The sequence below is a fragment of the Spea bombifrons genome, chromosome 3, assembly GCF_027358695.1.
Source record: "Spea bombifrons isolate aSpeBom1 chromosome 3, aSpeBom1.2.pri, whole genome shotgun sequence".
NCBI lineage: Eukaryota > Metazoa > Chordata > Amphibia > Anura > Pelobatidae > Spea > Spea bombifrons.
The window spans coordinates 117756758-117772677 of NC_071089.1; the positions used below are offsets into that span (position 1 = coordinate 117756758).

Genomic DNA, 15920 nt, shown 5'->3' on the forward strand with positions numbered 1-15920 from the left:
GTTTTTTTTTGTTTTTTTTATTTAATTTCTTTTTTTTAATTTAAAATTGTAATTTTTTATCTAACTAGACCCACCTAATTGTCGTTAAGTTGAAGTTTTCTTTTTTTTTCTTCCCTAGGGCTTCGGAATGCTGCTAATGGAGGAAGCTGAGCGGATAGCGAGAGATGAACATGGTTCCTGGAAAATCGCGGTTATTTCAGGTGATGTTTTTTTTATTATTATTAATGTTTTAAAGGTGCCGTTCCACTCAGACAAAACATTTAATTACACTCACTAGAATTCCTAGCATTCCGTCATTATATTATTTCTCTCCTCCATCACTTCTAAACTTTATAATTAACCATTATTTAATTTTTATTTTTATTTTTTTGTTCCCTCCAGTACTCATAGTTATATATTACATAAGGTTAAAAAAAAGTCCATCAAGTTCATCCTTTCTACCTAACCTTCCTATTCTTGATCCAAAAGAAGGCAAAAAAACCCTAATTAAGCTACTTCAAATTCCGCCATCAGGGGAAAAAATTCCTTCTCAACTCCAAAAGGCAATCAGATTTCTCCTTGGATCAAGAAGCTCTAAAATATTAATTCTATTTATATCCCTGTATATCGTGCCTTTCTAAAACAATACCCAGACCCCTTTTGAAGGCATCTAATGTATGTGATCACCACCACCCTCGGCAGCGGATTCCATACCTTTACTGCCCTTACTGTAAAGAATCTCTTTCTTTGTCGTCTATGAAATCTCTGCTCTTCCAGTCTCAGAGGGCGACCTCTTGTTCTTTGTACTTTTCTGTTAATGAACAGGTCACTGAAGAGCTCTTTATATTTGCCCTGCATATATTTATATAATGTATATCGGCCCTGCATGTATTTATATAATGTATATCGGCCCCGCATATATTTATATAATGTATATCGGCCCTGCGTATATTTATATAATGTATATGGGGCCCCGCGTATATTTATATAATGTATATCGGCCCTGCATATATTTATATAATGTATATCGGCCCTGCGTATATTTATATAATGTATATCGGCCCTGCATATATTTATATAATGTATATCGGCCCTGCATATATTTATATAATGTATATCGGCCCTGCATATATTTATATAATGTATATCGGCCCTGCATATATTTATATAATGTATATCGGCCCCGCATATATTTATATAATGTATATCGGCCCCGCGTATATTTATATAATGTATATCGGCCCCGCGTATATTTATATAATGTATATCGGCCCCGCATATATTTATATAATGTATATCGGCCCGCATATATTTATATAATGTATATCGGCCCCGCATATATTTATATAATGTATATCGGCCCCGCATATATTTATATAATGTATATCGGCCCCGCATATATTTATATAATGTATATCGGCCCTGCATATATTTATATAATGTATATCGGCCCCGCATATATTTATATAATGTATATCGGCCCGCATATATTTATATAATGTATATCGGCCCTGCATATATTTATATAATGTATATCGGCCCTGTATATATTTATATAATGTATATCGGCCCTGTATATATTTATATAATGTATATCCGCCCCGCATATATTTATATAATGTTATCATATCCCCTCTGAGACGCCGTTTTTTCTAGCGTATATAATTTTAACTTTTTTAGTCTCTCTTCATAACTATTACCTCCCAATCCCCTCCTTTGCACTTTTTCTAATTCCTTAATGTCCTTTTTAAGGACCGGTGCCTAGAATTTTACTGCATACTCAAGGTGAGGTCTGACCAATGACCTGTAAAGAGACAAAATGATATCCTCCTTATTGGCCCTCGCAGCTGCTTGCTGGCATTGTTGCCAAGTCTATTCTCTACCAATAGTCCTTCTCGTTGGTAGTTTTCCCCCAGGGATATTCCATTCATAGTATAGGTGGCATTTTTATTATTTCTACCATAATGCATAACTTTGCATTTATCTATGTTGTCCCTCGCGGGTTCTGCTCATTTCATTGGGAGTTCAACTCGTCGTTTGCACCGTGCGAATTCACGCTGATCCTTAACCCCGACGATCAGATCAGATGAACGCTTCATGCTGCGGTTACAGCAAACACAGATGAAAAATGAGGAATACAAAGCATGGATTTGCATATCAAATTCACTGGACTCCATTTAAAAATGGAGAAATCTTTATTTCCGTAACAACTATTCTGAGCATAGTTTTTATTTTTTTACTTTTGCGATTTAGTGCGTCGAACCATTGTACATTATAAAACATTCCATTGACAGATACAATGTAATCGCATCAAAGTGAGTTAAAAACATAAAATTAAAGCTAAAAGGTGAGCAAAATATACATAAAAAAATGAACAGAATGTGTTCTTCAACTGAAAATGACAGAAAGTTGTGTTTTATAGATTGATTAAAGCAGTTTAAAAAAATATATATATATATATAACAAGCATAGAGCGCACATCCAGCCCGCCGCATTCGCCTTTGGCGTAGATGTCTACTAAGCCGTGTTGTTAGTATGCTGTTTGGCATTTCGTATCGTACCCCGCGGCTGTGTTTTCATAAGACAATCCAAAAAAAAATATATATATATATATGTGCTATATTCCGTTTTATCAATACGGTCTGTAATTGAACATGTTGTGGAAATAATATCCTTTTCCTCCCAGGATTGGGTTTTACATTTTGTTTAACCTTATCTCGTCGCTACACGTTTTTCATTTGTACTTTTTGTTTGAATGTAATTGGATTTCTCCATCCATTAATAAGGTGTTTTCTTTCACTTTGTATTTTATTTTATTTTTTTTTTGCCTGTTTTTGAAGGAAATTCCCATTCTGGGGTGAAATAGGCTTGTGATAGAAAAAAAAATATGTGAAATTTTGAGGCAGAGTAACACTATTTTGAAATAAAATTTTAATGAATCCAAAAATGTCTTATTGCCTAATATACCATAACATAGATATTCACCTATAAAGGGTATAAACTGTGTGACAGACGGACATTGTAAGTAAAGTTTAGTTGTTTAAAAAAACAAAAAAAAAGGGTTTAACTCAAGTATTAAAAATTAAGATCTGTCTAACCCACATCTTGATAAATTGTAACCATTACTTTCGGTAGCCATTTTTCACAATAATTAAGTATTGATTGGAGATCATAAAGGGACGCCTCAGCCTTAAAATATTTTATTAGTGCAGAAATCTCAATGTTAAGGAATTTTTTTTTTTTTTTTTTATATTTCTGGCTTGTAAGCATTGTTTTATTTCAACTATTTTACGACAATCTTAAAATCATTTTTTTTTTTCTACACAAAAAAGTATCAAAAGTTGAGCCTCCCGGTTACCGGTATCTGCTGGGATTAGAGATACGGCCTCTCGGTCCCTAACAGGCGCCAGGACAGCAGTCTAATGATCACCAAAATAGTTATTTTCCTAAATGAGCTATTTTCTGCTCCTTAAGCTGTTAAAAGGACAGTTAAGGGTCTAACTTCACCCAAGAATGGGAATTTCCTTCAAAAACAGGCAAAAATAAAATAGTTATTGAACTACTTGGCAAATCTACACATGATCTTTAACCCCTTAAGGACAATGGGCGGTCCCAAAACCCTTTGAAAACAATGCATTTTGAGCCCGTACATGTACGGGCTTTGTCATTAAGGGGTTAAGAAAAGTTACTATGTAACTATAACGTTTTGATGACTTTGAGTTAGCGCCGACATGCTTCTGTACGGTTTGCGCACAAAGCGGGATAAATGACCTGAACGAATGGCGCAAAACCTATGTTTCTGAATGATCTGGGTTACCTGTATGTGTGGGACCGCATTGCTCTAATCTTTTTCATAGTCTATACCTTCTCCCTCCTCATGGGTCTTCCTAGATCTGTTAGGAGATTGTAAGCTCTTGGGGAGGAGCGATTGCTTTCCGAAACTCTTGCTAACTCTGATCACCTGTTCTTCTTTAGTGTTAAAGCACTTAATAACTGTGTGTGTGTGTGTATATATATATATGTATATGTATGTGTGTGTATGTGTGCACCATTTTTACCCACACGCCAATGGGGATATACCACTTATTATGATAAATGTTTAAAACGCTTTACTTTACTGCCTCCAGGTAGGAAGTGAAAATCCATGCGAGTTTCTGACATTTCAAGAAAAGCGCGGTACAGAGCGCAGCATTGTGAGCTCTTCTTGCTGGATTGTACCTCCGGCGATTAAACGGTTAAGGGACATTGCGGCCGGCTGGAACGCGCGTACTTTTCTGCTGTGAAAATCTGTTTTGAGTTTATTTTAATGCTTTATAAGTTTTCCATAATGCAGCCTGTATTTGTGTAAATTAACAGTAAATTGGGGGAATTTATATAAACCGCCTTCGCTTCTGCATAAAGCATCAGAGCGCCCCCCGCGTCGCCCCCACGCCGCCCCCGCGCCCTCTCCGAAGGCTCTTAAAATGCCAGCAGCCCACGCCGGGGACGCAGATATCGGCTCGCCGTCCGCTCCGTGCTGACAGGTTGTTGTTCTTTTTAAACTGATTATAAGGACTGTCGCGTTTCCCCGCGCGTTGGATGTAACAAGCGCCGGTCCGCAGCGTTCCGTGGCAGATAATCGCGATGCACCCAGACCATGCGCTCCGCAGACCGTCGCTTCCATTCCTGTTCCTTCAAGGGGAAAATTTAGGTGGCCCCGCGCCAAGAAACAGAGGACTTATCACGAGAGCTCGTCTATGGAGCACGCGTTCCGTTCACAGCGATCCACACTTACATCAGATCCCATCTCCAGTTACATCGTGGCAGACTCGGACTTGTATGTTTCTGTGAGACAAAAAGTAACGCTACCTCTGTTTTCTTTCTGCCTTGAAATACCCAATTCTGCCAATTTTTAACCGTTTCATACAAACGTCGAGCTTCAATATTGATTTCTATGTAAAAGTCAGTATTGGAGTTGACCGTTGTACAGCGCTGCAGAATATGGTGGCGCTATATAAATCTGCGTGGCAGAAGAAAAAAAAAATAGGGTTGGTCGCTGCTTTATGTTGCAGGCAGGGGCTTCACCTTCTGCCCCCAACTACTTTACACCAAACAGATTTTCCTTAGAAAGAAAGTTGTGTGTTTCGGAAACTGAAAGAAGGTGCCGGTCTCTTACTAGACGAGCTGCGGCTAGAATGAAAGATCTTTTACCCCGTAGAACTCTGGGGAATTCTCACCAAATCGCAGATCTTTTTACTGAGCCCATAAAGGGGCAAACCCTAGAATTAGAACCTCTGGCGTCCCATGCGGCTCAAACTCAGCATTTTTTTAAATAAATGGCTGTATTTAAGCTGCTATTTCTTCTTTAATGTTTAATTATCATTCAGATCCTTACTTAGGATCCCATCGCTGACACCAACGTGGCAGGGAGCGGCTGTTCCTCCGTTAGTAGAATATTATTAGCTCGTGTCTCGGAGATTAGCGAGACGTCTTCACGCCATCTGGAGACTGACGGCAGCTATTAAACAATATGAACAGGATGGCAACATAATTAATGTCATTTTTACATTTCAGACAGGAAAATTGATCGGGGAATTATGGGGTCGTAAATTGCGTAATTTTATATATATATATTTTAAATTGAAATATAAGCCGCCGTTGCTTAGGAAGATATAATATAATAATATAGTTTACGTATCCCATGTTCTATGATTATCGAACACGTATCTGGTTTACATTTTAGTTTAATATAATTAACTGATTTTTAAGCCCGTTATGTAGCAAACTTAAAAGAACATTTTAATAGCGACCCCATCCACCGCCTATAGGCCGCCAGGTGGGACTCCAGCTTAAACTGATTGGCCAAGTTTAGAAAGTATTTACTCCATTGATTCAACCCCCCCCCCCGGAACAGAGGGGAAATATTCGCTAAAGCGAAATAATAATAATAAAATAATGAGCCACCCCTGACTAATTTTTCCAGCAAGAAGGGCTGAGCGTGCCCTGTATAATGCATAATTCAATGGTTTAGAAGACTTTCAGGACATCTCACTGATTTTAAATAAGCTTCATACAGGGCCAGTCAAGCTCTTGCTGCAGCGGAAGCTCCCTGAGGTCGGCCCTTCGCAATGTATAGCGAAGCCAAGGAAACGGCCACTCTCCTGTTATCCCCCCCATTAGTGAATAAACCCCATCGTTTTAATCTGCAAACCTCATTACATTGGTTTATATAATGTGTAGAATTTAGGGGTGGGGGGGTCCTCTAATAGCCTATGAAGTCCTTACCACAAATAATATTTATATAATATATATATAATATAGTTCAGCAGAATAAATGATGCTGTATGAAGGAGAATTATTTATTAATTTCTTTTTTAATCTTTTTATTATTTAATTATTTTTTTATTTTGTTAGAAACGAGCTACTTCTCCCCTTAGCCTGGCTGCCCCGGCGCTGCTATCTTGTATAAGCCGTCACCGGGTAACCCTGCGCTGTCGATATGTATCGCTGTTATTCCGCGTGTCCTCCATGTCACAGATCTGTGATAAAACTGCTTTTTAAAGTTACATCTGTAACGCTTTTTTTTAATTAAACCCTTAACGCTGTTGACACACACAACGGAATACAACAGCGTCTAACAAAAGACCTCGCGCTAACCTCTCCGGCGGGGCGTAGGCGCCGGGGCTTTAACAGATTAAAAGCCCCATTAGCTGCTTGTCTTCTGATACGGTTATAAAAAAAATAATAAAATCAAACGCCGAGCGGAGGAAATGAAATCGGAACAATAGGGAAAAAGTGCCGTTTCTGTCGTTGATTTAATCTCCCTTTCAATTTGTGTTAATTTATGTAAAAATGATTACTGAATTCTTCCTGTTTGTTGAGGTCGACACCTTGACACCTTAATGCTAAAAACATTCCGGCTTTTAATTACAGCCACTAACGGGCCTCTTGTGTGCATGCATCGGGAATAAAAGGTGCAATTATTTCACTTGATCAATCTTAAGAAAACTGTGTTTACGTTGTTAAAGCAGCGTTTTAACCCCTTAATGACAAAGCCAGTACATGTATGGGCTCAAAATGCATTGTTTTCAGTGGGTTTAGGGACTGCCCATTGTCCTAAAGGGGTTAATTTCCACATTCTGTTGATTGGAGACTGTAAGAATTCAGTGTGTATTGTTGCAAAGAGTTGGCTTGATAGAAGATGAACCAGACGCCAGGTTCTACCACCGTCCGCACCTTAAAAAATTAAAATAAAAGGTGTATATATATATAAAATGTGTGTGTGTGTGTATATATATATATATATATATATATATATATATATATATATATAATATGTGTATGTGTATATATATATATATATATATATATATATATTATTGTATGTATGATGTTACACGGACTATTTGAGTGATAGAGAGATATTGAGAGATTGTTTTTGTATTGGACACAAAAATGTTAATCCAAAATGTTTATCTGTAAATGTAAGTTTCTGATTGTGGCTTTGAATGGTTAACTGCTCATTAATAGAATGGGTTAACGTTGTTGTTTTATGTATATCTGGTGGTGTATGGACCGGAGGTTCATGCGGTAAGATGAAGAGTCGGATTGGTTTTTAAGGCCCCCTTCTGTAGAGGTTATCGGGGAGTATCGAAAGCTTATGTGAACACGGCTCCAAAACGATTCGGACTTTCTGTTTGGGGCTCTTGTTGAGGTTCTAGGCCAGGGTGACTCTGGAACCCAGCCTGTGTGTTTGTCTCCACTTTCCATCCCTGTGAGACACCTATGCATGCGCAGCTGTAAAGATTTCCTATTTCTGTTCTCAGAGTATCGTAGCTTCTTTCTTCTATACGGAATGACTATGTTGCACTTGCTGCTGAGTTGCACCTACCGTACAAGTCTTGGTTATATTTCGCAAAAAGTTTTTATTTTTATATATATATATGTGTCTGTGTGTGTGTGTATATATGTATATATATATGTGTGTGTGTGTGTGTTTCTATACACAGTGGCAAGAAAAAGTAAGGGAACCCTTTGGAATTACCAGCAGTTATGTATTGTGTCTGTTTTAACTAATAACACACATTATTCTATTGTTTTTGTCCATATTGAATACATCATTCAACCATTCACTGTGTGGGTTGGAAAAACTACGTGAACCCCCAGGTTAATGACTTTAACAAAAGCTAATTGGAGTCAGGAGTTGGCAAACGTGGAGTCCAAACAATGAGTTTTACAGCTACTTGAATTGTTGATTTGCATAAAACTGGAAAGGGTTATCTGCGAGAGTTTCCATATTCATCTGTCCGCAGTTACACAAATTGTGTATAAACGGAGATGATTTGGTATTCTGGTTGCTCTTCCTAGAAGTGGGCGTCCGGCCAAGATAATTCCAAGGGGACAGTGTGAAATGTTCAGTGAGGTACCAAGGAACCCAAGAGCAACCGCCAAAGACTCGAAGGAATCATTGGATCCGGTTAACATCCCTGTTCATGAATCTACCGCACGCAAAACATTAAACAGACACGGAGTCCACGGCAGGAACCCACGGGGGAAGCCGCTGCTCTCCAATTTAACATCGCTGTTTGCCTGAAGTTTGTCAGAGAGCACCTTGACTCTCCTCAACGCTACCGGGAAGATGCTTTGTGGGTTGATAAAACTAAGGTTGAATTGTTCAGGAAGAACACTAAATATGAACTAAAAAAAAGTACAGTGAATGGATCATCCTGATTTAGGGCTGATTTGTTTCCTCAGCTTTCCATCATTGAGGGGACAATGAATTCCCAAGTGTATCGCGGTGTCATACAGGATAATGTTTTCTGCCTGCCGAAGCTCAATAGAAGGGCGATGCAGCAGGACAATGACCCTAAACACTGAAGTAAATCTACAATATAAAGGTTTCTAAAGAAAATCCGCCTTTTGGAGTCGGAGCCCAGACCCTGACCCATTAGAGATGCCGTGGAATGACCGTTCCCACCGGACACCCAGCGAACGCGGCTGAGCTTTAACAGATCTGTAAGGAAGAACGCTCTAAAATTCCTCCGGAGCGTTTGAGGTTATTGCTGCCAAAAAAGTTTCGACCGGTTGGTAAATCCAAGCGTTCACTCGCTTTCTCCCCCAGCCCTCTGAATGTTCGATGGGTGCGTTCAATAAAGACATGAGACGTTATTATTGTTTGTTTTATTACTTTTAAGCACATTGTGTTTATACCTGTGACAGATCACATTTAACAGGTAATTCCAAAGGGTTCACTTTTTTCTATCTATATATATATAATTAGTGTCTGTGTGTGTGTATGGATGTAATGTAAAAAAAATCTGAGATATAGAGGTATTCTTTACTATGAAGGGAAGCCCATAGTCATAGTCGCTGAAATACACAGTGTTCGCCCCTTTGTCGCTTGCGTTTCAGTATAACATCCGAACGTTCGCTCTGATACTCGCAGTCCGCGTGTCCCGGTGATTTGGTTGCGCTCTTCACACGTTGCTGCTAGACATTCTCCGTCACTGACGTCTGGAAGCAGCAGGGGTTCAGCCTATCTGGACTTTTTTTTTCCTTTTTATTTATTTTGTTTGTTTTCTTTAGGAGACATAAAAACTGCACGGGTGAGTTAGGTCTTCAGTTAAATAAGTAGAAAAAAAAAGACTATTTCCTATAATATTTTCATTAGGAAATTCATTTTATATTAATAATAAATTATTCTCTACTGATATTTAGTCTATTAATAATTCTTTATACTGTGAGGATTCTCCATATGGAATCTACGTGATTAGAGTATAAAGAAGTGGTAATTTTATATATATTTTTTCTTTAAAGAATGGTAAAAATGTCGATGTTCTTTGTATTTATTCCTGGGACTGGGGGGGGGGATTTTATTCTTTAAATACAAAGAGTGAAATGTTTGATGTACAATGCAGCAGTCGCCTAAAGATCCAGACCATCCTGACAGATGTATAGCGGCATATATATCAGTCCCGTCATGCTTATCTTGGGCTTTTCCCGACTTCTGAGTGATGTCTGCATTTATTTAAGCGATTTTCATAGACGCTCCTCATCGCCGCCGACTGTCAGAATCGCGACCGTCATTTACTCGCCTTCAAAGTTCACAAAGTAAGAGGGACGTAACCGCCGCGTGGAACCGAGGGCCGCTATGTTTGCAGCGATTGTTCTCTTACCTTCCCGGGGAAATCGAGTACCGGCATCCGCCTGTCGGAATTGGATAGGAGGGGGGTGTTTTTCTCTGATCGTATCGCTGTAGCATGGCTCAGTATTATTATTTTGTGAACAGTTCTTTTATTTTGGGCTACAAACAAGTAGAAGCAGTTACCGGTCCGGTTGTAACTGTTTTTATACCCGCGTGACGCCAGAGCTGTACGGTGTACTGGGGGGGTCTTACTTTTCCCGTCCGACATGTTTATCAGACAGGCTCCCCGTTATCAACAGCTCTTCCCTATGGCTGGAAAATCAATTTTTGCTGTAATGTCCCTTTCCGACGTAGCTATAGCTTCCATTCTGCCAGACTCAGAAGTGGGGAGTGACGTAGCAGAAGCCCGCCGCGTTTGGTCGGAACCCAACTGTTAGTGAATTTTAATTGGAAACATTGAATCTGCGGCAGATCGGCCCCATTCGGCCTCATCCAGTCTCCCAGTTTCTCCTAATCAGTCGTTGGTCTCGTCTTAGATTCAGGAGCCGTATGTCTATCCCATGCATGTTTAATCTCCTCACTGTATTACCCTCTACCACTTCTGCTGGGTGTTTTCTAGAGCTCAGCCAAGTAAAGAATATAACCCCCCGCCCCCAGCATAACAAAATCTAGGCAATGTACCCCCCCGTCTCTAAAAAAAAAAAAAAAGAAAAAAATACAGCTATTTTATTATGTCTACTATTTTACTTGCATGTATTAACCCTTTGGGTGTGAGAGGACTGTGTAGTAACCACTCCTCAGCCTATATATAATCATTTTAAAGTAGTTAAAGGGGGACAATGTGGCTGCACAGAAACAAAAGCATAAAAATAGTAATTTGTGTTAATTTTTTTTTTCCTTTTCTTCTTTTTGTTTAAAGTTTTCAGTGTTTAATTTCCAGCAGGTGCGTTTGGGACGTCTGCGCTGCGTCGCTTTGCCAGCGGTCTCATTAGTACCGTGTGGGTTTCCCCAGCAGGGCTGACATACTTTCTCGCGCCGTCTCTTGGCTTCACGCAGTTTGCCTTTAGGTTGCGCAAGGCGCGGAGTACGTGCCGGATCGTAGGCTGCCAACTCATATCCCCGGCGAAGAAATGATTGGCCCTTCACGGCCCCGGATATACTTTTTTTTTTAAAAATAATGTTTTTAACGTATAGATTAGCAGAATTATGTTAATTTCCAAGCACACCGTTCCATTTTCTTCTCTTTTTCCTTTAATTTCCAGTGATTTTTAAGCGGGTCTTGGATTTCCATGTGATAATAGAATTTTAAATATAAAAATACTTTTTCTTTTTCTATTAAGATTTGGGGGGGGTTGGGGCGTGCTTTTGAGGATTTTGGAAATTCCCATTTTCTAATTTTTCTTTTCATTCTTTAGGTGTTGGCACCAGGAATTATTACCGGAAAATTGGTTACGAATTAGAAGGTCCGTACATGGTGAAGAGACTGGACTGACTGCAGAAACCGCAAATTATATGCTGGCCGCTCCTCTGCAAAACAAATAAAAAACCTTATTTAAGTTTAGTTATACTTTTATTATATGACTGTGTAAAGAAATAAAAACTCCACGTTCTCTGTTTTAATGAGGTCCCCTGTAAATTAACAAAACTTTATCGCATATGTAGAATGTTTTGTGTTGATTCCACAGGAAATCTTTGAATTTTAGTAAAAGCTGGGAGAGGCATTTTTCCCCAAATTGATTGCTTGGCTTCAAAAAAAGGTGTTTCACAAGGTGCCTTATCTGTAATCACGTTTAAGGACAGATCTCCAATAGAGCCTTCAGAATATTAAGGCGAACATTAACCAGTTCCTTGAAATAAAGTCAGCATCTGACCGTGGATACGCATATTAACCCCTGCGTAGCATTGGTTACCCCCCCTGCGTAGCGTTGGTTACCCCCCCTGCGTAGCGTTGGTTACCCCCCCTGCGTAGCGTTGGTTACCCCCCCTGCGTAGCGTTGGTTACCCCCCCTGCGTAGCGTTGGTTACCCCCCCTGCGTAGCGTTGGTTACCCCCCCTGCGTAGCGTTGGTTACCCCCCCTGCGTAGCGTTGGTTACCCCCCCTGCGTAGCGTTGGTTACCCCCCCTGCGTAGCGTTGGTTACCCCCCCCTGCGTAGCGTTGGTTACCCCCCCCTGCGTAGCGTTGGTTACCCCCCCCTGCGTAGCGTTGGTTACCCCCCCCTGCGTAGCGTTGGTTACCCCCCCCTGCGTAGCGTTGGTTACCCCCCTCTGCGTAGCGTTGGTTACCCCCCCCTGCGTAGCGTTGGTTACCCCCCCTGCGTAGCGTTGGTTACCCCCCCTGCGTAGCGTTGGTTACCCCCCCCTGCGTAGCGTTGGTCACCCCCCCCGCGTAGCGTTGGTCACCCCCCCCGCGTAGCGTTGGTCACCCCCCCCCGCGTAGCGTTGGTCACCCCCCCCCGCGTAGCGTTGGTCACCCCCCCGCGTAGCGTTGGTCACCCCCCCGCGTAGCGTTGGTCACCCCCCCGCGTAGCGTTGGTCACCCCCCTGCGTAGCGTTGGTCACCCTCCCCCGCGTAGCGTTGGTCACCCTCCCCCGCGTAGCGTTGGTCACCCCCCCCCGCGTAGCGTTGGTCACCCCCCCTGCGTAGCGTTGGTTACCCCCCCTGCGTAGCGTTAGTTACCCCCCCCACGTTGCATTACTTACAAGGTTGCTTAGGAATTTAGTCTCCAAATGTATTAAGTCCTATTGGGATCCTTTAAACAGGTTAACTGTGCCGGCTGTATTGGGGGCCACACTATTTGTTTTAAAGTCAGATCTGGCTATGAAAAGAACGCTTTTTAGAACTTAAGGCGTTTAAAAAAAAAAAAAACACACAAAAACCCTTTAACACCCGGGAAAGGTTTTGTGAATGAATGGCCGCTCATTCTACAGACTCGGCGTTCTTGCAGCTCAACTGCCGGCAACGTGTGGATTTCAATTTAGTGCACGATGGGTCGCGGTGATGTTAACGGTGCTTTATAGATGGTGCCTTGATCTTAAAAACCCAAACTTGCGCATTAACCCAACGATACTCCCTTTAAATGGCCCATGGAGAGCTGGATTTATGCTACTTAACCCTTTGAATGCAAGCGGAGTGTGCAAAACATCCCAAAGGAATAAGACAAAAGCGTCTCGTTACGACAAAATATTCCTAAAGTTTTGGAGGGCATGCATTAAATCATGATTTATTATAGAATTTATTTCTTCACGGGTAGTACTTCATTTACAACTAAAACACCCATATCCAGCCCTTACTTAAATATTGTAATGGTGATTTTTGTGTAAAATAAAAATATTGACTGTTTACATGAAATAGAATTTTGGAAAATACACGCTATATGTAAAGTGTTATAAAATGTCAAATAAAATATGATATTTAGAATAGTAATGTTGTATGTGATGTTTATTTCTACATTCGGTAAATAGGAACTGCAACGGACACAAAGACTGCGCCACCATGCGCTAATCTATTAATGGGTGACTTGCAACAGAGATTCCTAGACTTACAAACCATTTAAATATTATGGCTACAGAGATGGCATTATATGGAGGAAAAACTCAAAACGCTCTCTCACAATGTCTTCTACAGTCTCCACTGACTGCTTCCGTGTCTTTGTCTCCTTTCTCTTAACTCCCCTATTTCTTCACCCACTCCCCTGTGAACCTGACCTCCCAGATCCTCTGTCCAGAACCCCCCCATCGGCTCTTCTACCCTCTCCCCGCTAACTGGCATACACAATGGCACACGTTTTTATACACACTTACACACACTCAGGCCAACACACATACTCCCTCTCACACTCTTACACACATTCATGCTCACACATACACATTCATGCTCACGCATACACATTCATGCTCACGCATACACATTCATGCTCATTCACCATTTACACTTACGTACTCATAAACACCTACATATACACATCCATGCTGACACATTTACCCGTACACATTCATGCTCACACACACACATCCACATATGCATGCATGCAAACTCCCTCACTCACCCCATTACCTCAACCGCAGCTTTCCCTCCGGCTGTGAGCAGCCTCGCGTTGAACTTCAAGTTAAGCGACTCCGCGACGTTCCTGCCTCACTGGTTCCCCCACGGTACGCTTCTGCCCCTGGTGCACTTCTACACTATCTTCCCGTACGGGCGGAACGGGGGAGATGCTGTCCCCATGGCGTTGCCTTATTTTTGGAGAAATACATGAGAGGCCCGAATAATACAGATAAGAGAAAGAGGAGCTTCTCTTTTTGTCACAATTCTATCCAGAAAGAACATGTTTTGAGGCTGCAAATTACCTCCCCCATCAAAATGCCGCCTGGGTCCCATGGACCACCGGGACCCATGTAAGGGGCGGCCTTCGCTCTAAATGTTTGCTGGGTACGAGGGTATCGCAGCCCTAAAAGCTGTATAGAAACAGCAGGGAACAGCTTGTCACATAAATGACTGTAAATGTATCACAATCGTATAAAAAGTCTCAGTAACCCCCCTTCTATTGAGAGCTGACCCTCTTCTGGCCATTTATAATGTTGGGGGGGGTTATGTTTGGCCCCATTTCACAAAACTGCCACTTTTAATACCCAGAACAACAGATCTGACGTATGAGAAAACAGTTATTCAGAAACGTGCCCCGGGGTAACATTTCTTCATATTGTTTAAAGTCATTAAATTATGCGTGTGGAAATTAATTGACACTTTAATCACAATAACAAAATATCAATTCCTTCCATTTCCTGGTGACACCGCTCTAACGCTCCGGAATAATTACGCCGCGCCGTTATTGGAGTAACATCACGTCTTTATAAATCTCTGTTTATTATGCTCATTACCGTGTCCTCCGATACAATGAGAATATGGCATTCGCGATAAGAATTAATATGCCAAATAACAAGCGATGACGTTGGAGTCTGTTATTTAGACTTGTAGCTTCCGTGGGCAAAACGGCCCCCAATTTTCTCCTAAAGTGGATATTTTATTGCTCAAATTAAAAGTTTTCCCCGAATTCTGGAAAATAAGTGATGTTGTGGAAAAGAAAAACTGTTATCTGAAAAACAAGCAAACAAAAATGGTGGAATCCGGCTTTTAAAAAGTAGCGTAAAGTTCTTTTCATTCGGGTGGGGGTTATAATCGCACTCATCCAAGACTCACTCAACAAATAGGAGCGAAAATTGTGAGAAAATAAGGATAAATCATACTTAAGTTAACAGCTTAAACTTGGTATCAATAAACGCCACAAAAACAACAGGTGAATAAGTTAGACAAGACTTGCATAGCCGCCAAATTTCATGAATTTGCCAGTACAGTCCCAAGAGATGATCCATATATTGGCATTGCTGATAGCATAGCATGTTTTATTTATATAGAACCAACGATGTCTGCGAGGGATTCAATGTGAGGGATGAATGGAAGGGGCTGAGTCAGGGTTGACCCCAAGGCATCGGGCATGGTTAGTGGAGAGTGTCAGGGGTGGTGTAGGAGCATTAGAGCAGGGGGTGCTATCTCTTGCCAGATACGTCTATAAGGGGGTCTGCAGTAGTAGTTACGCAGGACCCCCTAGATAGAGGAGGGTGAATGACAATGCAAATAACATGGATTGAACAGAAACCGTAGTGGTGAACAGTAGTGGTGAACAGTAGTGGTGAACCGTAGTGGTGAACAGTCCAAATAGTCGAGGCAGGCGGCAGTCAATCAGACAAGAGAATAACAAGCAGAGGTCAAGGCAAACAGGGCAATCCGAGAGGCAATCCGAGAGGCAAGCAAGAAGTCAAATA

The 15920-nt window shown here is 41.1% G+C and overlaps 1 protein-coding gene across 1 annotated transcript in view; it reads left to right on the plus strand.

Annotated features, from left to right (window-relative positions):
* The window catches only part of ELP3 (elongator acetyltransferase complex subunit 3), a 45353-nt gene extending 33401 nt beyond the window's left edge, over nt 1-11952 (plus strand). Inside the window, exons 14-15 of the mRNA XM_053460724.1 lie at nt 119-200; nt 11518-11952. Of these exons, the coding sequence (XP_053316699.1) occupies nt 119-200; nt 11518-11594 (159 nt within the window). The 3' untranslated portion in view covers nt 11595-11952. The remainder of the gene's footprint in view (nt 1-118; nt 201-11517) is intronic.
* The last annotated feature ends 3968 nt before the right edge of the window (nt 11953-15920 follow it).